At 43.1% G+C, this 19,787-nt stretch overlaps 2 protein-coding genes across 2 annotated transcripts; both read left to right on the forward strand.

Moving 5' to 3' along the window:
* Positions 1–3,225: 3,225 nt before the first annotated feature.
* On the forward strand, positions 3,226–13,598 carry NOXRED1 (NADP dependent oxidoreductase domain containing 1; the record flags this gene model as incomplete). The annotated part of the gene is made up of 5 exons (XM_081085451.1): positions 3,226–3,383; positions 5,853–6,046; positions 11,089–11,269; positions 12,107–12,258; positions 13,372–13,598. Exons 1-5 carry the CDS (start codon positions 3,229–3,231, stop codon positions 13,596–13,598), a joined length of 909 nt encoding a protein of 302 aa, XP_080941577.1. The 5' UTR covers positions 3,226–3,228.
* Positions 5,015–5,457, forward strand: LOC308513749 (large ribosomal subunit protein eL29-like; the record flags this gene model as incomplete). The annotated part of the gene is made up of 1 exon (XM_081083895.1): positions 5,015–5,457. One exon carries the CDS (start codon positions 5,015–5,017, stop codon positions 5,408–5,410), a length of 396 nt encoding a protein of 131 aa, XP_080940021.1. The 3' UTR covers positions 5,411–5,457.
* Positions 13,599–19,787: the final 6,189 nt, after the last annotated feature.

The raw sequence follows: 19,787 nt of genomic DNA on the forward strand, positions 1-19,787 counted from the left end.
GCCTTCTCTTTCCCTCCAGTTGTTTTGTGCAGAACAAAGAAATAATTGCCCAGTCTCTTGGGACAACTACCTGTCTGCCTCAGTGACTGCATTCAGCAGCCTACCAACAGGTGTCAGGGTATGGAGCACTGGTGCTTCGAGAGAGCAGGGCCTTGTGGTTAACAGAAGGAGACCTGAGCCGGGGATCAAAAGACCTGGCTTCTGGTCCCGGCTCTACTGACAGGCTGTGTGATGCTGGGTGAGTCCCTCTCTCTCTGGACTCATGATTCTAATCTGTAATAGGAGAGCACAGTTCTCTCGGAGCTTGTAGGATTCTGTCTCCTGTGACTGCGGAGTGCAGAGGCACACACAGGCTTTAAGGCAATGTGGTCCTCAAGCGGGTGCAATTTTGCCCCCCAAGAGACCTGTGCCAGTGTCTGGAGACACATTTTGTTGCCACAACTGGATGGAACTACTAATGGACAGAGGCAAGCGATACTGCTAAACAGCCTACAATGCACAGGACAGACTCCGCAACACTTACCCAGCCCCAAATATCACTAATGACAATGTTGAGAAATCCGGCTTAAGGGTACTGGACTCCAACTCTCCCCCCCCCCCTTTATTGATTAAGATATTACAAATGTGTCCTTATCCCCCCAATGTGGATTCCAACTCTTGCTCCTCCACTTTGCAGTCCTCTTTGTGATTCCTGGTAACCATGTTTGGCTCCTCCCCTAATCATCTCTCTTGCTGTGAAGGAACAGGAGTTTAATTTGCTAGCTGTGCTAAAGTTATTGGCTGGTCTTCAGACATTCATAGCTTTAGTAACGGGTGTATTCGGGTTCATTTAGAGAAGCAGACTACTGGAGTGTGCACTCTGTGTCTGTCCATCTAACCTCTATGTGAGACTTACCACCGGGCTTTGACCTTATGCAAGAATGGCAGTTATTTCAACGGTCTCAGGAAGGTTGTCTACATGGCTGGCGGTAGAGCTGGGAATCCATGTGGCAGGCAGTGGGGAAGGAGGGATGGGGATACAATGAGGGGCGAGCAAGGACAAGCTGGAGCCCACTGGGCTGGACTGGAACCCGAGTCAGCTCTCACTTTTGATGAAGTGGGGGTCCTGCAAAAGCCCACTGGTGGCCTTTGTCACCGAGCTGAAAACAGCCCCGGCCCGGGTGTGTGAAAAGCTGCAGGGGGATCCAGGGGAAGGTAGCAGTTGCAGGCCCAACTGCTGCCCCATCACCAAGTGGGTCCCCAGCAGACACCAAAATGCCTGCCCCTCCCTCACAGGCATCACCACAAACTGACCACTACTTCACTTCCGCCTTCCGGACCTTGCCCAGAAATCTCTCCTGTGGCACATCTAACGGGAAATGTACGGAGATGGAAAGTCTGGGAAATGTAGGTCACCTAGTCCCTTGACGTGTTACAAAGCCACAACCACTGGCTTCCCATTTTGAGATGAGGGGAAAGAGGGCCCTGGCCTCCGGGCTTGTACAAGTTAACCTGTGCGGCGGTGGTCATGAGGAGCTGGATGTCTGGAGTTCTCTTTCCTTTGGAGCAGGAAAAATCACTCGCAAAGTAAGGATGACTTACCCACTGTTTTGGTCTAAGGAAGTATTTCTTGGACTTGATGAGAACTTCCACACTCTACTTCAAAGTGCTGGAGATTTTGCTTTTAAAGAGATCGGGAGAGTAATATAATAGCCCTCCTATAAAAAGGATTAGAGAAGCCAGATACAGGAGGTCCCCTATTGTGATTCCATTCATGGGAAATATCCAGAAAAGGTCAATCCATAGACAAAAAGCAGATTGGTGGGTGGCAGGGGCCGATGAGAGGGTCGAGTAGGGAGTAACTCCCTGGTAGGTACAGGGTTTCCTTTGTGTGGGAGATGAAAATGTTTTGGGACTAGAGAGGGGTAGAGGGTGCACAATATTGTGAATGTACTGAAATTGTTCACTTTTAAATGTCCAGGTTACGTGAATATCACCTCAATAATAATTTTTTACTTTAAATGCAGATTAGAGATGAGTAGTTTTAAATTCTGGTCTCAATATCAATATTGTTATATAATAGAGTTTGGAATATCATTGATTTTTCCCAGCTTTATTGAGGTATAATTGTCAAAGTTACATATATTTAAGGTATACAACATAATTTGATATTGTGAAATGATTACTACAATATCAAGTTAATTAACATACCCATCATCTCACAGTTACCTTTTATGTGGTGAACACACTTTAAGATCTACTCTTAGCAAACTTCAAGTATACAATACAGTATTATTAACTATAGTCACCATGATGTACATTACATTCCCAGAGCTTACCTTATTCATTGATTTCTTGAAAATAAAAAGAAGGATTTGAAAAATAACTCTGAGTAGTGCTAAGACCTGTATGGTAGCCTAGTCTACAAAAAAATCTAGAAGTCCAGAACAAAGAACTTCTGGAACCTTCTGTTGGGAAAAGCAGGACCCGTAGCCCTGGTGTAGAACTTCTAGAAGTAGTGAAAGGAATTCATGTCCTCGTGTTGCAGATGAGGAAAACCTCTAGGTGAGGCTGGCCCCTTTAAGACTCCAAGGCAAGTAATTTGGTAACTAAGGAGTCATAATGGCAATTTTTCTTGGGTAGTTCTCCCTGGAAATGTAGTTCTTACCCTGAGGACCAGAGTAATGAGGAGCAGAGCCATATCCTCCTAGGTTGGGTTGGTGAGAGGTCTATGTAAATGGGCTTACACTTCTTTGGCTTCCTTTTGTAAAATCTAGATGTCCTTGAACTAGACCAGAGAGCATGGTATTTTGTTTGGGCTCTTTTCTATTCTGTGGGTGAACACAAGGTTTAGTGAAATGGAAAGACTTTCTATGACATATGGTTTAAGTGTTCAGTCCTGTTTCTGAAACAGGAGGGAATGGGAAGGAGAAAGTCTTACCCCAAAGGCACCTGTGAGCCCCATTGCTAATGTTAATGCATCTGCTGAGAGAAGTGCCTATGGAGGAACATCGCTCTGGATTTTTGTTCAGGTTTTTCATGAATCCAGGTGTTCTCGATTAACGGGCAGTCAGTGCTTAGGACTTCTCACGCTGAAACAGAAGTGGATGAGAGCTGTGAGTTCAGGACCTGGAGGAGAGGGGCTGAAGCCCACCGCCATGAGAACTTAGGACTTGGGCGCACACACCGTCCTTCATAGACTCCCTCTTCTTCCAGGATAGGGAGCCAAATTGATCCGTCGGCTTAGAGATGGACATGCTAAAGGACCTTACGTCCATGCAGTTTGAATATGGGATTGAAGAGGAAGACCGCTGCTGGCTGTATTTGCAGGGTCGTTATCAGGGGCGGATGATCGAGGCTTGTGCCCACGCAACCTTCTTCTGCAAGGTTCTCCATAATATGAGGTGAGCAAGGTCTCCAGGGTCAGACAGATGGAGAAGAATCTCACTGCAAAGACGCCCAGTGGCTTTAACTTTTTATATTGGAGAATAACTTTGGTGTCTTCCTACCTTTTCCAACCCACAATCTATTATTCCTGGTCTGAAAACACCAGAGAAATGCATACTGAGGTCCCTTGGCTGTGGTTCTGTCATAAAGCATGGATCAGTGGTGATTTCCTTTCAGTGGGTGGATTGATTAAATAATAAATTCATTCATCCCTCCATTCATTCATTCACTCATGGAGATGACCAATGACTTGTCATCCCATGAAGATGGCATCATTGAGTTCCTTTTTATGGGGCTAATAGTGGAATGCTCCCTCATAGGAAAGCCATTTTAGACTTCAGGGTCCCTATGACCAGATGACTTGCTTGAAACCAGGAACACTGATTTACAGAGAAGCTCTCAGACCAGTCCTGGCTTCTGCTATCTTTGTACAATGTGGCTTCAGACACTTAAATAGAAGTCATGTGAGCGCCAGGTACCTAGGTCTAAGCTCTCGGGTTCTGTAACTCTAGGGTTACTCTTGGTGTATTTGAAAGCACCCCCCCCCCCCTCAGTCCACTTCTCAGTCTACTTGCATTGAAATTAGATTGACTCCTTGTTGATGGAACTAGACCTGAAATGAACTTGTTATAGATACAGCATATACCCAAGGAGGCAGGCTGCTCAAGGAGTTTGCTGATTTGTTGACTGATAAGAAGCATAAACCTATTGTTTAATTCAAGATGAGTGGGGAGAAACTGATATGTGAAACTTCCGGGAAGGATTTTATATTTGGAAGGGTCAGGCACTGAGAGAAAATGCTCTCCTGTCAGCCAAGAGAGAAGCCTGAAATAGAATGTGGCTTGTGATGCTTATATGGAAACTCCAGAACTTTGATTTTTATTCTTTTATTTTTTTGAGCTTTAATTTTTCAAAAACTAAATACGGAACAAATATAAGGCTGTCATGTAACAACATAGAACAATGCCTGCTGATTTCTGAGGTCAGACGGTTTATCTTGGGCCAAGGAAATACACCCAGAACCAACAGTAAGTGAAGTGAGCCTCTGGACAGAGAGGGCGCCAGTCCTTGACCCTCACTCAGTTTCTCAGGTCTGTTTTCCCTCATGATAAACCATTTTCTCCTATAAATCATAGGTTTAAAAAAAAACTAAGTTACCTGGTTTCCTGGATCTGTGTGAAACTGAAACAGCAAACTAGAAAGAATAGGTGTGTGGCCAGAGACGGGTGCGCTCGCCCTGGGGGCAATGGAAATGGACTGCTGTCTGCACAGAAAACAAGAACAGGCCCATGTTCCCGGGTGATGTACAACAGTGGCTGCTCACAACGATGGTCCTGAGTCAAAAAATGGTTTAACATTCAGACCTCGTGTTTAAAGCACTCAAGCAACAATGATAAATACTTTAGTGTGATTATAAATATGCATCACCAGCTCAAAACCTGGCATCTTATTCAGTGGGGTAAAACCAGAGGCATTCCCATGAAAACAGGAACAATAGACATGAAAATCCACTATTCCTACCACACATTTCACCAAGAAAAAGTTCACTTAAAAATGTTTTAAACCGGCCGCGGGCTTCTGTGCAGAGATGGCCAAGTCCAAGAACCACACCATGCACAACCAGTCACGAAAATGGCACAGAAATAGCATCAAGAAACCCCGGTCACAAAGATACGAATCTCTTAAGGAGGTAGACCCCAAGTTCCTAAGGAACATGTGCTTTGCCAAGAAGCACAACAAGAAGGGCCCGAAGAAGATGCAGGCTAACAACACCAAGGCCATGAGCGCACGTGCTGAGGCCATCAAGGCCCTGGTCAAGCCCAAGGAGCCCAGGCCCAATATCCTAAAGGGCTGCAGCCACAAACTCAGTCGACTTGCCTACATCTCTCACCTCAAGCTTGGGAAACGTGTTCGTGCCCGCATTGCCAAGGGGCTCAGGCTCTGCCGGCCAAAGGCCAAGGCCAAGGCGGAAACCAAGCCCTAGGCTGCGGGTGCGGCTGCAGCTCAGGCTCCCAAAGGGGCTCAGGCTCCCGCTCCCAAAGGTGCCCAGCCCCCCCACGAAGCCTCCACAGTAGAGGCCTCTGTCTGCCTGAGGACGGAAGGACTGGTGGGCCCCCTGGGCTGCTGTCTGTGGCGCGCTGGTGTCCTCCTGTGCTGTTTGTACAAATAAACCTGCGGCAGGAAAAAAAAAAAAGTTTTAAACCAGTGTTGGTCCTTTGAAGGGGTATGTTTTACTTTCTGGAAAATTCACTCAGGGAGCACATTTCATTCCCTAGTGATGCAGCACAAGTGCTTCTCTCGCCTCCTTAAGGTGCCCCAGGCTGCCATCTGAGGAAGTCAGAGCAGGGAATATCAGAGGTTGACAGGCAAGAAGAGCGCCAGGGTGAGCGTGGATTTATGCATGTATCTGTGTGTTCATTTTCCAGAGAATCAATACGTAAGTGGCAAACTTGCAGATATCGCTCCATTGGATCGCACGCCAGCGTTCCTAAAGATGAGTTAAAGGTGGGCATCATTGGAGGCGGCCACCTTGGGAAGCAACTGGCTCACGTACTGCTTGATCTTGTCCCCATCCCTCCTGAGAGGCTGTGGATCTCTACTCGGAGGCCAGAGGCCCTGGGTGAGGAGGAGGATACGGTAGAAAGGGGGCTTGGTGTGCCCTAGAGGTGTTGACCAGGCTGTTGATGAAAGGGGAATCCTCATGTGCAGCATGCTGAGTTCTCAGCTTTCTAGTCTGAGAAGAGCTAGAAAGATTGTTTTTAACTTGTTCCTAAAAACAATTTTCTTCTCCACTAAGATGTTTTATAACCATCTCTCTTCCTTGTGCCCTTGGTGATGAGATATCTTTCTGGATCTTGATGTAGAGCTTTCCAAATAGAGTTGAGCCCAGCTAGTGTGCTCAGTGGTTAAGCATCAACCTATGAACCAGGAGGTCAGGATTTGATTCCCTGTCAGGGCACATGCCCGGGTTGTAGACTTGATCCCCAGCAGGGAACCTGTAGGAGGCAGACAATCAATGTTTCTCATCTTTGATGTTTCTATCCTTCTCTCCCTCTCCCACCTCTCTGAAATCAATAAAAACTTAATAAAAATAAGAGTTCAAATCTAACTGGACCAGTTAGAGTCTGGTGTGTGTTAACCAGTTCCAAACATGTGGCCTTGTATTTTTATAAATAACATTTCCTGAATTTTTAAAATTATTCTCTATTGATTCCATTCACTCTGGCGATAGAAATCAGAGTGGTTGCTTCTGGGGAGACTGACTGAGAAGAGGCCTGAGGAGACTTTCTGAGGTGATGGAAATGTTCTAGTTCAAGGTGGGGAACCTTTCTTCTGCCATTTGGATATTTATAATACCATTCTTGGGCCATACAAAATTATCAACTTAAAAATAAGCCTGTTCTATTTGGTCAAACATTTAATTAACTCACCCCTAATGCCTTGGCAGAGCCAGACCAAATGATTTTGTGGGCCTTATATGGGCAGTGGGCTGGATGTTCCCCATCCTTTTGTAGATCTTGAAAGAGGAGTGAGTTACATGGGTGTATGCATATGACAAAAGTGATCAAACTGTATTTTCTTTCTTTCTCTCTCTCTCTCTCTCTCTCTCTCTCTCTCTCTCTCTCTCTCTCTCTCTCTCTCTCTTCTCCTTACCTGTGGATATTATCCCCGCTGAGTTCTAGAGAGAGTAGAAGGAGAAGGAGAGAGAGAGAGAGAGAGATCGATTGGTTGCTTCCCACACACACCCCTACCAGGACTGGGGAACCTACATCCAAGGCAAGTGCCCTTACCAGGAATCGAACCTGAGACACTTTGGTTTGTGAGCTGACACTATAACCACAGAGGCAAACTGGCCAGGGCCAAACTGTATACTTTAGACCTGCATGTTGCACTGTTTGTAAATTATACTTGAATAATTTCTATAAATGTAAAATATTATATGCATATTTTATAAAATTTTGAAAGTTACTCTACAGGAAAATAAATAATAACTACCTATAATCCCCTTACCAGGGATATTACTTCCTGTTTTCTTCTCTGATTAGATTAGATTAGATCAGGAATTGAGACTGTACAAAGTTATTTGTATTCTGCTTTTTCACTTAATATAAGCATATTCTTATTTTAGTTAACATTCTTCAAAATCATGATTTTAAGGTTGTATGGTATTACAAAGTACGGTTGTATGATAATTTATGTAACTGTGGCTTATTGGATTTCCTTGTACATGTTTTTAAAAGTAAAATTACTAGGTCAAAGAAGAGGTACAGCTTTATTAAAATACTAGAAGCCAAGCCTGCAGGGATTGGACCAAAACAAACTCTCCGACATCCCCCAAGGGGTCCCGGATTGCGAGAGGGTGCAGGCCAGGCCGAGGAACCCCACCAGTGCACGATCGGGGCCGGAGAGGGACCGTGGGAGTGCTTCAGGGCATGTTCGGCCTGTCTCACCCAGTCCTGATCAGCCAGACCCCAGCAGCAAGCTAACCTACCGGTCAGAGAGTCTGCCCCTTGGTGGTCAGCATGTGTCATAGCAACTGGTTGAATGAATGGCTGGGCACTTAGCATATTAGGCTTTTATTATATAGGATAATTTGCATATAGTAAACTGAACATTTCTTACATCACCATAAACTACACATTTTAAAGTGTAAAATTTGATGTTTTGCACAGGTGTGTATTTGAAACCATCAACACAGAATGAACTTACCCATCATCCCCCAAAGTTTCCTTGTAATTCCTATCTCTCTACCTCTCTGCAGTCCCCTACCTAGGAAACCACTGATCTGATTTCTGTCATCATCAATTATTTGCATATTCTAAAACATTACACAAATGGAATCATATAGTTTGTACTGTTGCTTGGTCTGATTTCTTTCACTTTGTATAATTACTTTAAGATATAGTTTGTTTCATGTATTGATAGTCTCTTTATTTCTGAGTAGTATTTCATTGTGTTAATATTCCAGTTCATCTAGTCTTTTGTTGATGGACATTCCAGTTGTTTCTGTTTGGGGCTATTACAAATAAAGCTGCTATGAATATTTGTGTACAAATACTAGTGTGGAAAAATGTTTTAATTTTTCTTTGGTACATACTTGGGAGTGAAATGGTGGGTCATATGGTAGGAATATTTAATTTTTAAAGTAACTTCTAATACATTTTTTTCAAACTGACTTCCAAAAAAGGTTGTTCAGATATAAACTTTCACCGGTCTTGTGTAAGAACACCCATTTCACTACATTTTTTTTTTTTTTCAATTCTGGGCCTCTTGTTGTTATTCCACTTACTTATGCATTTATTGGTTGATTCTTGTATGTGTCCTGACTGGGGATTGAATCCATAATCTTGGTGTATGGGGTTGACGCTCTAACCAACTGAGCTACCCGGCCAGGGCCTGAGCCTCTTTTATTTTTTTTTTTTTATCACTATTTTACTATGCCTTTAAAATTTTTCTTATTTTAATATGTCTTTTACTGACCACTAGAATAGTTGGATATTTTTATATGTTTATTGCTATTTTTGTCTTTTTTGAGTTCTTTTGGTCCAGTTTTTCTGTTGGCATGCCTGTTTTTTTCTTATTTGTAAATGTTCTTTCTAATTAAGGAAATCTTAACATTTTATCACTCAAGGCAAATTTTGAAAAATCTCATCGATAGGACTAGTATGTATGGTATTTCAACAAACTACATATATTTTTTGGAAGCGATATGTTTATTAATAACTAGAGGCCTGCCCTGGCTGGCTTGGCTCAGTGGATAGAGCGTCAGCCTGAGGACTGAAGGGTCCCAGGTTCGGTTCTGGCCAAGGGCACATGCCTGGATTGCGGGCTTGATCCCCAGTAGGGGGTGTGCAAGCGGCAGCCCATCAGTGATTCTCTTTCATCATTGATGTTTCTCTCTCTCTCTCCCTTTCCCTTCCTCTCTGAAATCAATAAAGAAATAAAAATTAAAAAAAAATAACTAGAGGCCTGGTGCACAAAATTTGCACACTCAGAGAGGGGTCCCTCAACCTGGCCTGTGCCCTCTTGCAGTCTGGGAGCCCTCAGGGGATGTCCGTCAGTCAGACATCCTTAGTGCTGCTGTGGAGGCAGGAGAGGCTCCTGCCACCGCTGCTGCGCTCACCAGCTGTGAGCCCAGCTTCTGGCTAAGCAGTGTTCCCCCTGTGGCAGCGCACTGACCATCAGGGGGCAGCTCCTACATTGAGTGTCTGCCTCCTGGTGGTCAGTTCTCGTCATAGCGACCGGTCATCCCGCCATTCAGTTGATTTCATATTATCCTTTTATTACATAGGATAAAGTTACAGTTTTAGAATATCACTGTCTATTGAGTAAGAAAGCAAGAATTCAACATGCTCAGCATCAGCCTCTATGTACTTTTGAGAACATAGAAGAAGGGAGGTGCCTGTTTTCTAAACTTACTACCTGGAAGCACCTGAGTACCTCAATGATCTCAGCATCAGATTTATCATGTATTCTTGCTGGTTGAGATAAGGAGTGACCTCTCCAGTGTCTAATGCTCTCTTTTCTTTTTTAAAAATATATTTTTATTGATTTCAGAGAGGAAGGGAGAGGGAGAGAGAGATAGAAACATCAATGATGAAAGAGAATCATTGATTGGCTGCCTCCTGCACACCCCCCACTGGGAATTGAACCCACAACCCAAGCATGTGCCCTTGGCTGGAATCGAACCTGGGACCCTTCAATCCACAGGCTGACACTCCATCTACTCAGCCAAACCAGCTAGGGCTCTAATACTCTCTTTTCAATACCATTTAAAACATAGGACCATGTGTGACTTTATGCTTTTACTTTTGAAAATACATATAAGGACAACCTAATGATCAAATACCAAGAGGTGTTTTTATACAACTACATGATTTATCACATTTCTCTCTACATTTATAAATATCTTAACATTAAATTGTGTATCCTTTATAGAAACTGTAAGCTTATTTCCCCCAAATCTTCCCAGCTTCTGCCCTAGACTCTTCCATTCTCTTAGTCTTTCCTACTAACTCAAGCCAGTTATCTGTGTAATTTTAGCCCAGTTATATAACTTCTTGAAGACTCAGTTTCCTCATCTATAATATATGAATAATACTAGTCTCTGACTTACCCTGGCTGGTGTGGCTGTTGGCTGACCATGGTCCTGTCCACTGAAAAGTCACAGTGCAATTCCCAGTTAGGGCACAGGCCCGGGTTGTGGGCTCGATCCCTGTTCAGGGTACATGTGAGAGACAGCTAATCGATGTTTCTCTTACACATCGATGCTTCTCTAAAATCAAGAAGAAGTATTAAAAAATACTAGTTTCTGCCTCATAAGGTCCTTATGAGAACTTCCTTCGATAATACATATAAAGTACTTTGTGTATTATCTGACACATAATAAACCTTCAGTAAATTGGAGCAGAAGGCGTCTGAAAACCTCCAGCATTTGAGGTAAGCATTTGAGAAATTGTCTCATAATCTCAAATGCTGCCGCTGTGGCTGCCAGCGCTGCTGGCAGGGCATTGCTGCATGGCTCCTAGATGGCATGAGCACATCTCTTTTGATTAATGTGACAAGAGTTGAGATAAAATAATTGTCTTCCTCTCCCTACAGTTGATGTTCAGGCCCAACTCTCCTCTGTACTGTGCTTTTTCTGTCTTCTGTCCCTCCCAGAGGAGCTGCAGAACCTGGGGGTCCGGTGCTTTTACCATAATGCCTATCTGGTGGGCTGGGCCGACGTGATATTCCTCTGCTGCCTGCCATCTCAGCTGCCTAATATCTGCGCAGAAATAAACACCAGCTTTAAAAAAGACGGCATTGTGTACAGCTTTGTAGCTGCCATCCCAATACCCAGGTACCTTGCTAGGGGGAGCCCAGAGCTGGCAGACCTGCTCTGTTGTCCTCCGCCCTGGCTTCTGCTCCCACCTCCACCCAGCTCCTACCTGTGGGAGGTGGTCATTCCCAGGAGTAAGGTGGAAACCGCTTCACCTGCAGGGCCCAGCCAGGCTTTCTTTTTTTTTTTTTAATATATATTTTATTGATTTTTTACAGAGAGGAAGGGAGAAGAATAGAGAGTTAGAAACATCGATGAGAGAGAAACACAGATCAGCTGCCTCCTGCACAACCCCCACTGGGGATGTGCCCGCAACCAAGGTACATGCCCTTGACTGGGATTGAACCTGGGACCCTTGAGTCCGCAGGCCGACGCTCTTTCCACTGAGCCAAACCCGTCAGGGCCCAGCCAGGCTTTCTAATTGTGTCTTTCCCCATGTCTCTGCAAACCGCCCCTGAGGGTGGGTCATTTTCTTTGATGTGCAAAAGGCTGGAACTGCAATAGAGCATTGCCTCTCACTGCTTGCAGCTGACTCATGTTCCCCTTGTGCATCAGTGAGAGGGGAAACCTTCAGTCCACAGGATGAAGAATGTTCGAGAGCATGTCAGGTGTTATTTTTCTACCCCTAGTGTCTAGGCCAGTGCCAGGCAAGTGATAACATTCAGTGAGTGTTTGTTAGGCAGACGGCTAAATAATCCAACTAGGTAGTGTCCTCAGCGCTGACCCGCACCTGTGCTGTGGGGGGCTGGGGAGTGGAGGTGGGGATATCTGTTGTTGGGGTTGGCTGTTAACTCTGTGGATCATGTGGTTTATTCTAGTCCTGGCCTGCACTCCCTGACTTTGTGGCTTTACTTTCAGGTTGAAAAGGCTGCTGGACCACACCAGTATCTTGCGGCCTCACTATCAATGTGTTGAAGGTTTTGCTAATATCTGGCAGTCCAACAGGGAAATCACAGCTGCTCTCCAAGATCCAGAGATTCTTCAGGCTACCTGCCCCTACAACCCTGCTGGTAATGACTCACCCTAGTTTTGGCACTCTTTTAAAAATTACTTTCCTCCTGGCCTGTTACTATCTTATTAGATCCAAGCGTGTGTGTGTGTGTGTGTGTGAGTGTGTGTGTGTGTGTGTGTGTGTGTGTGTGTGTCTGTGTTGGGGAGTACTGTATAACTAGATGCATTTTATACAGGAACAACTTTGGTGGCAAAAAAAACCCCCACAAAAACAAAAAAAAACCGGTCCTAATTAGGGAAAGCTGAGAAGTCTGAATATTTGGATCCTTTAAGAATGAACTGGAAACAACCTGAGGGGAGAGTCTATTTAAACAGGAGGATGTAGTGTCTGGGACTAAATGGGGTTTTTTGTGCTTTTCTTTTATCCTCACCTGAGGATGTGCGTATTGATTTGAGAGGAGAGAGAGAAAGAGATGACAGAGAGAACATAGACTGGTTGCTCTCACGTGCACCCCAACCTGGTTTGGAACCACAACCCAGGTATGTGCCCTGACTGGGACTCGAACCTGCAACCCTTTGAACATGGGATGATGCTCCAACCAACTGGGCCACACTGGCTGGGCTGGGATTAAGGGGTTTTTCCCTGCTCTAATCTTTTCCCTAGCTCCTTCTTAATTGGTAAGGTCTGATGTAGAAATTCCTAGAGATGCTTTTGCCATTAGAAATGTCCACAGTAGCCCAGCTGAGGTGGCTTAGTGGTTGAGCATTGACCTATGAGCTAGGAGGTAATGGTTCAATTCCTGGTCAAGGCACATGCCAAAGTTGCAGGTTCCATCCCCAGTGTGGGGCCTGCAGAAGGCAGCCAATCAATGATTCTCATCATTGATGTTTCTCTCCCTCTCCCTTCCTCTCTAAAATCAATGAGAACATATATTTTAAAAAATGTCCGCATTAGTCATACTTGTCCTACCGTGGCAGGGTCAACAGGATGTGTTATCAAGGTCACAAGCAGGGCTCTTGGCCAGGGAGGGGGAGTGTTTGCTTATCTTGAGGTTCATATGACCAACTTGTCTTTGAAAAAAGGTGGTTATTCACTGTCTGGGTTGGTCCTAGGGTCCCTGCAAACGTTTTTGGTGGCGCTAACTGGTCTTTCCTTTGTCATTGATTTGTAGGCGGGATAATCCTCAATATCAAGTGGTTGGAAGGAGTGTTCTACGCAGCCTTGAACACCTGCACAGCAAAGGACCTGCCCCACCCACTAACACTGCAGCTTATAAATGAGCTGTTCCTCTCTGTGCACACCGATGACTGTGGGGAATGTAAAGAATCGTGCCCAAAACTCCAACTACAAGACTTTGTCAGCCAGGTCTATGCCAAGGGCCTGACTCAGAGAAGGTAAGGTATGGCGGCTGGCTGTTCTAATTCCTCCCACACTGTTGTCTTAGCAGGCACCTTGTTCTTCCCCTTTTATGTTATCTTTGAAAACTTAAAGAATACATTCTTGTAAAAAATCCGGCTAGTAGAAGAAGGAAAGCCTTCCTTTGCTTCCCAAGTACCATTTCTTTTTTTTTTTAAAAAAATATATTTTATTGATTTTTTACAGAGAGGAAGGGAGAGAGATAGAGAGTTAGAAACATCGATGAGAGAGAAACATCGATCAGCTGCCTCCTGCACACCTCCTACTGGGGATGTGCCCGCAACCCAGGTACATGCCCTTGACCGGAATCGAACCTGGGACCCTTCAGTCCACAGGCCGACGCTCTATCCACTGAGCCAAACCGGTTCCGGCCCAAGTACCATTTCATAGACTTTACATCTAATGGATTTTAGATTTCTTTTCATTATATTTAAGTGTGGACATCTATATCAATATACACATTTTAGAAACATGGGAACTATATGTACTGCATTTTCACTTACTATGTCATGGATACAATCGTATTTGTTTCATGTATGAGCAACTGCATAGGCATCCATTAATACATTTGAATTTATTTATCCTATTTCCTCTTGATGGTGTTGTAGTCCTCCCTGCCCCAAACTTGACATCAAGGGCTACATTGAACATTCTTGTACTTGTTTTGCATACTTGTATCAGTATTTCTGTTGGATGAATAGTTAGAGTAATATTTCTGGGTTTGAGATGAGATATATATATATATAGTGTGTCCCAAAAAATGTATACACACTTTGAATAATTATTAATTCCAGAGGGTTAAAAGAAAGAAACATTAATTGAGCTATCAGCTGTAAAGTGTGTATACATCTTGGAGGGACACCCTGTGTTTTGTGTGTGGGCGTTTGTAAATTGCTTATCGAAAACATGGTGCTTATTTTTATTTCCACCGATAGTGTAAGAGAGTGCCATTTCCTATGGCTTCATAACTTTAAAATCAATCTGTTTAACCTTTGATAATCTAATGGGGAAAAAATGCTGCTCTTATTACAATGGCCTCTTGTCACTAAATTCACTGGACACATTTAAATCCTCTTCTTCCTTGACTATTGAAATGCCATTCTTTTTGGTGCAATCTCCTCTTTTGGCTTTCCTGATACCCTCCCGTTCTCCTCATTTTCTTTCTGTCTTTCCGGCCCTTCCTTGGCCAACTTCTCTTCTGCCCCATCCTTAAATCTGGGAGTTTTCAGGGCTCGGTCATAGGCCTTCCTTTTCTTTCTACACTTGGTTTCTGGGTGATCTTTTTCCACTTTGGGAACTTAGGTTGCCAACTTTACAGGGACACCACCAAGCCTATATCTCTACCAGGGGTCCTCAAACTACGGTCCACGGGCCACATGCAAATACAAATATTGTATTTGTTCCCCTTTTGTTTTTTTACTTCAAAATAAGATATCTGCAGTGTGCATAGGAATTTGTTCATAGTATTTTTTTAAAAATTATAGTCTGGCCCTCCAACAGTCTGAGGGACAGTGAACTGGCCCCCTGTTTAAAAAGTTTGAGGACCCCTGTGTCTGTTTCATGCCCAGGTAGTTCACATTATCTGTCTCCACTCAGACTTGGTGTGTCCAAAGCAGACCTGCTCTTCCTGGGTTTCTTATCTAGTTACAAGCTTCTTCACCAGTTGTTCAAGCCAGACCTCTGGAAGTAATCCTTGATTCTTCCCTCTTTTGTATTCTAATCAATCACCAATGGCCTGCCTTACACTTCCAGTTTCGGGATTTCCCTCCCCCATTTTCCTGGAATTCCCTCCACGGCTCTCTTATTGTGGATCTTGTTCTGGATCTCTCTTCCTCTGGCATGGCTTACTCCTTCATTGGGGATCAGGTCCTCCTCCAGGGGCTTCCTTAGGAAAGGATGCCTTGGAAGTAATTGTTAGAGACTATGTCTGAAAATGTTTTTATTCTAACCTAATATTTTTATTGGGAACATAGCCAGGCATAGAATTCTGGCTTAGAAATAATTTTCCCTCAGAAGTTTGAAGGCATTGCTCCATTGTCTTTCAGTCGTTAGAGTTACTATTGAGAGAGAGGCCCAGGGTACCTCTAATTTTTGAATTCATCCTTTCTCTGAAACCTGAGTCTTTTGTGGGTAAATGGACTGTGCCTTGGCTCATGTTATTGTCCATATTCTTTCCAGCTTCCAAACTCATTGCTCTTGTGTTCTCTCTCATCATTTTATGTTCTTGGACTCTTTTTTATTTGGATTGTTTACTTTTTATTTATTGTTTTACAGGGGTTTTCAATAGGGATATGCTTTAAGTATCCTATATAATAAAAGGGTAATATGCAAATAGACTGAACGGCAGAACAACTGAACAACCAATCTAAGTGTAATATGCTAATGATATGCTAAGGCTGCTCAACCACTTGCTATGATGTACACTGACCACGAGGGGGCAGACAGTCGACCAGTCACTATGACGTGCACTGACCACCAGGGGGCAGATCCTCTGACCAGTAGGTTAGCTTGCTGCTGGGGTCTGGCTGATCCGGACTGAGCCAGATGGGCTGGACACATCCTGGAGCCCTTCCGTGGTCCCTCCCTGGCCCGATTGTGCACCAGTGGGGTCCCTCAGCCTGGCCTGCGCCCTCTCACAATTCAGGACCCCTTGGGGGATGTAGGAGAGCTGGTTTCAGCCCAATCCTGCAGGCTACTCCCCTTGGGAGGGTGCCAGACACAGGGCTCATGGCTGGCGAATGCTGCTGTGGCAGCGCGAGCCTCTCCTGATCGGGACTGATTGGGCACAAGCCTGTGGCAGGCACAGTGGGGCCAGGATGAGTGGGAGCAGCAGGTAGGAGCTGCAGGCAGCATTGGACCCTGGGTTTCAGCTTTATCACTGCAGGCCACCCTGAGGGACCCCACCCGTGCACAAATTCATGCACTGGGCCACTAGTTAGAAATATTTTTCATATTCTTTTTGGTATCTTTTGCTGTACAGAGCTTCTAATTTTTACAGTCAAAATTTTCAAGTTACTTCTTTATGGTTTCAAGTCATACTTATAAAGACCTTCTTTATCCCAAAATGTTCTAAATCTTCTTCTAGGATTTTATTTTTTAAATATTTAAGTCTTTAATAAATTTAGGGTTTTTATTCATTTTTGAAAGCCAGTTGTCTTAACACGATAGAGTAGCCAATCCTTTTCCTACCAATTTGAAATGTGATTTTTATCATTTGGTAAACTGCAGGATATTAACGGGCATGCTAACTTCTACTCTTTCCCTAAAGAGTTGAAGAGGATGCCTTTTTTTTAAAAGAGGATATTTGAAATATTTTTCATTCCTAATGTTCATGATCCTTTGATGTAGTCTCTTTCTAAATTCAAGAAAAATACACTGAAAAGGATGTCAGTGTCACTATCATAATCATTCTCTAACTATGAATTCCTCCCAAGATGCACTTAGAGAAATGTATGTAAGTACAAGTAAATCTACATATTGGGTAGTTTTAGCTGAATTTTTTTATTTAATTGTGAATTTGAATTAGTTTGATATAGAAAAATGAAGAACCTTATTTCCAAGTGGAGGAACACATTTTTTTTTTTAATTAAAGGGGGTGGGGGGAAGAGAGAGAAAAAGAGAGAGAGGAGAAACATCCATTGGTTGCTTCCCACACAGGGTGGTGCTCCAACCAATGGAGCCCCCATTTGTCAGGGCACAAAACATTCTTTAAAGGAAATGTGTACAGCTAAATCATTTGTTTTGAGCAGACCTAAAGGTAACAGTTGTTTTTTTTTTTTGTTTTTCCCACCCAGGCCTCTACCCTGGTTTGATCTGGCTTCTGTGCAACTCAGGGAAACTCCCTTTACCAGGAAGCTCTTAACCTGTACTAGTCTCCAGGACCACATTATCCATTTCTACTGTAATGAATTTGGCCTCTCCTTTACCAAAGAACAACAGCCAATGGTTTCCAGAAACTGTCTGTTCTAATAAGAGAAGATACCTCAGGACTCAGGATTCTTTCTCTCACTACAATGGTCATATTCAGATCATCACAACTGACAGCGGGGACTCATGGGACTGTTTGCAAAAGTTAGGCAATCAGGAATTAGAAAATGGTACTGATGGCTCTTTATAATATAGATTAAAATGAGAGGTCCTTTACATTGGTATATGTGTGTATCTGTGAAACTACATAACCCAACACACTTAAGTAAGCTGCTTCCCCATGAAAGCCTTGCTAATACAAATTATCTCTTCTAAAAGCTGAATTTAAGAAGGTATAATGTCATTATTAGCTTCTTTTCCTGTAGTGGTATATAGCTGACAAATGATATAGCTTCACTTTCCTACCATTTTAGATAGAGAAGAAAAATGTGTGGTAAACAACTTAACTGTGACTCATTTCATGCTTATTTTAGCTATATGTGACTTGGTACTATCTTATTTAAAAAGCTATTCCCATTTAAAGCATTTTTAACCATACAAACATTTTTTTTAAATAGCTGGCATTTTTATTAAGTGGCTAAAAGTACTTTTGTAAAATAGAGACCTTGTTTCTATAGTGCAAGTTTATTTCCTTTATGTTGTAAATACTTTATGCCAATTATAACACAGCAGGAAAGAGCAGCAGTGACCACTAAGTGGAGAAAGAGGAACAAAACCTTGTGTGTCAACTGCTAAAGTGCTTTTGAACAAAGCCATTCGCTCCATAAGTAAACCACCATGGCCCTACCTTAATCATTCACACTTTTCTTTTCTGCATAATTATGACTTAGGCAAATTCAATGGTATTGAATGATTTGAGATAAAAATGTTAGTCCAATTTAAGGGAAAATCAGGCTCATCACTAAATATATATGTTTTTAAAATGTATTTTTATTGATTTCAGAGAGGAAGGGAGAGGGAGAGAGTGATAGAAACATCAATGATGATAGAGAATCATCGCTTGCCTGCCTCCTACACGCCCCACACTGGGGACCAAGCCCGCAACCCCGGCATGTGCCCTTTTCTGGAATCGAACCTGGGACCTTTCAGTCCACAGGTTGATGCTCTATCCACTGAGCCAAACTGGCTAGGGCTCATCACTAAATATTAACATTCTGTGTGAATGCTAATTTGAGGCACTGTTCCTTCTCTCAGTAGAAAAAAAAAGAAATGTATTCCTTTGACTATTCATTCAGGTGTGGGGAACTGGACAGGATACATCTTTGCCCTTCTGGATTATGGTGGCCCTTTAGTGGTTTTTAGGATTAAGAAGTGAGACTGGGGGGGGGGGAAGAGGGGGGAAAGAGCAGTTAAATCTATAAAAGTAGAGAGGAACTGGAGTTATTCGAGTGACAAAAAGTATTTTGTAATTTCTTTTGAGCAGTACAGTCATGGGTAGACTCTGGCCTGAATTTTATTTTATAAAGGTCTAGCAGGTACCACATAAGAGCCTTTAAACAAACCTCAGCCCCTAGTTCATAAGGGTACTTCCATAGCCATGCTATTTGTAAGGATAAATACAAATCTAAAAACAGATTTAAAAAATATTTCTCTGATGCTGAAATATTTCTTTAGAAACTTGTAATATAAATCCCTTTTCTCTGTTTTTGAGATGTATATAAATATTTTAAAAAGCTGAATAAGCCTTCTGACAATTTTATATCCCAGGACTGATTTTCTGGGGGGCCTTGGAGCCATCTCTGAAATGTGAACACCCGGTCTCCCTGAATCTGTGGGAGTTTAGCCTCGTGCCTGACTCCAAATAATAACTTCTTGTTTGTCATGGAGATGTGAGAAACAGACAGTTAACATGTATGCAATATGTGCCTGGCTATATAAAGGGGTCATATTTCTTTGTCTTTTCAATCTCTTTAGCAGCTTGCTTGTGATGTGCATCACAGTCTGATTTAATACTCATTCAATAATAAAATAATTTTTTTTAAAAAAATACATTTTTTATTGATTTCAGAGAGGAAAGGAGAGGGAGAAGGTGAGAGAAACATCAATGATAAGAATCATGGATTGGCTGCCTCCTGCATTCCCCCACCTGGGGGTTGAGCCTGTAACCTGGGCATGTGCCCTGACTGGGAATTGAACCATGACTTCTTGATTCATGGGTCCATGCTCAACCAGGGAGCCATGCCAGCGGGGCAAAATTGTGCTTTTTTTAATTGATTTTTTTTTTTTTTTTTTTTTTTTTTTTTA

The sequence above is a fragment of the Myotis nattereri genome (genome assembly GCF_964212035.1).
Source record: "Myotis nattereri genome assembly, chromosome: 1".
NCBI lineage: Eukaryota > Metazoa > Chordata > Mammalia > Chiroptera > Vespertilionidae > Myotis > Myotis nattereri.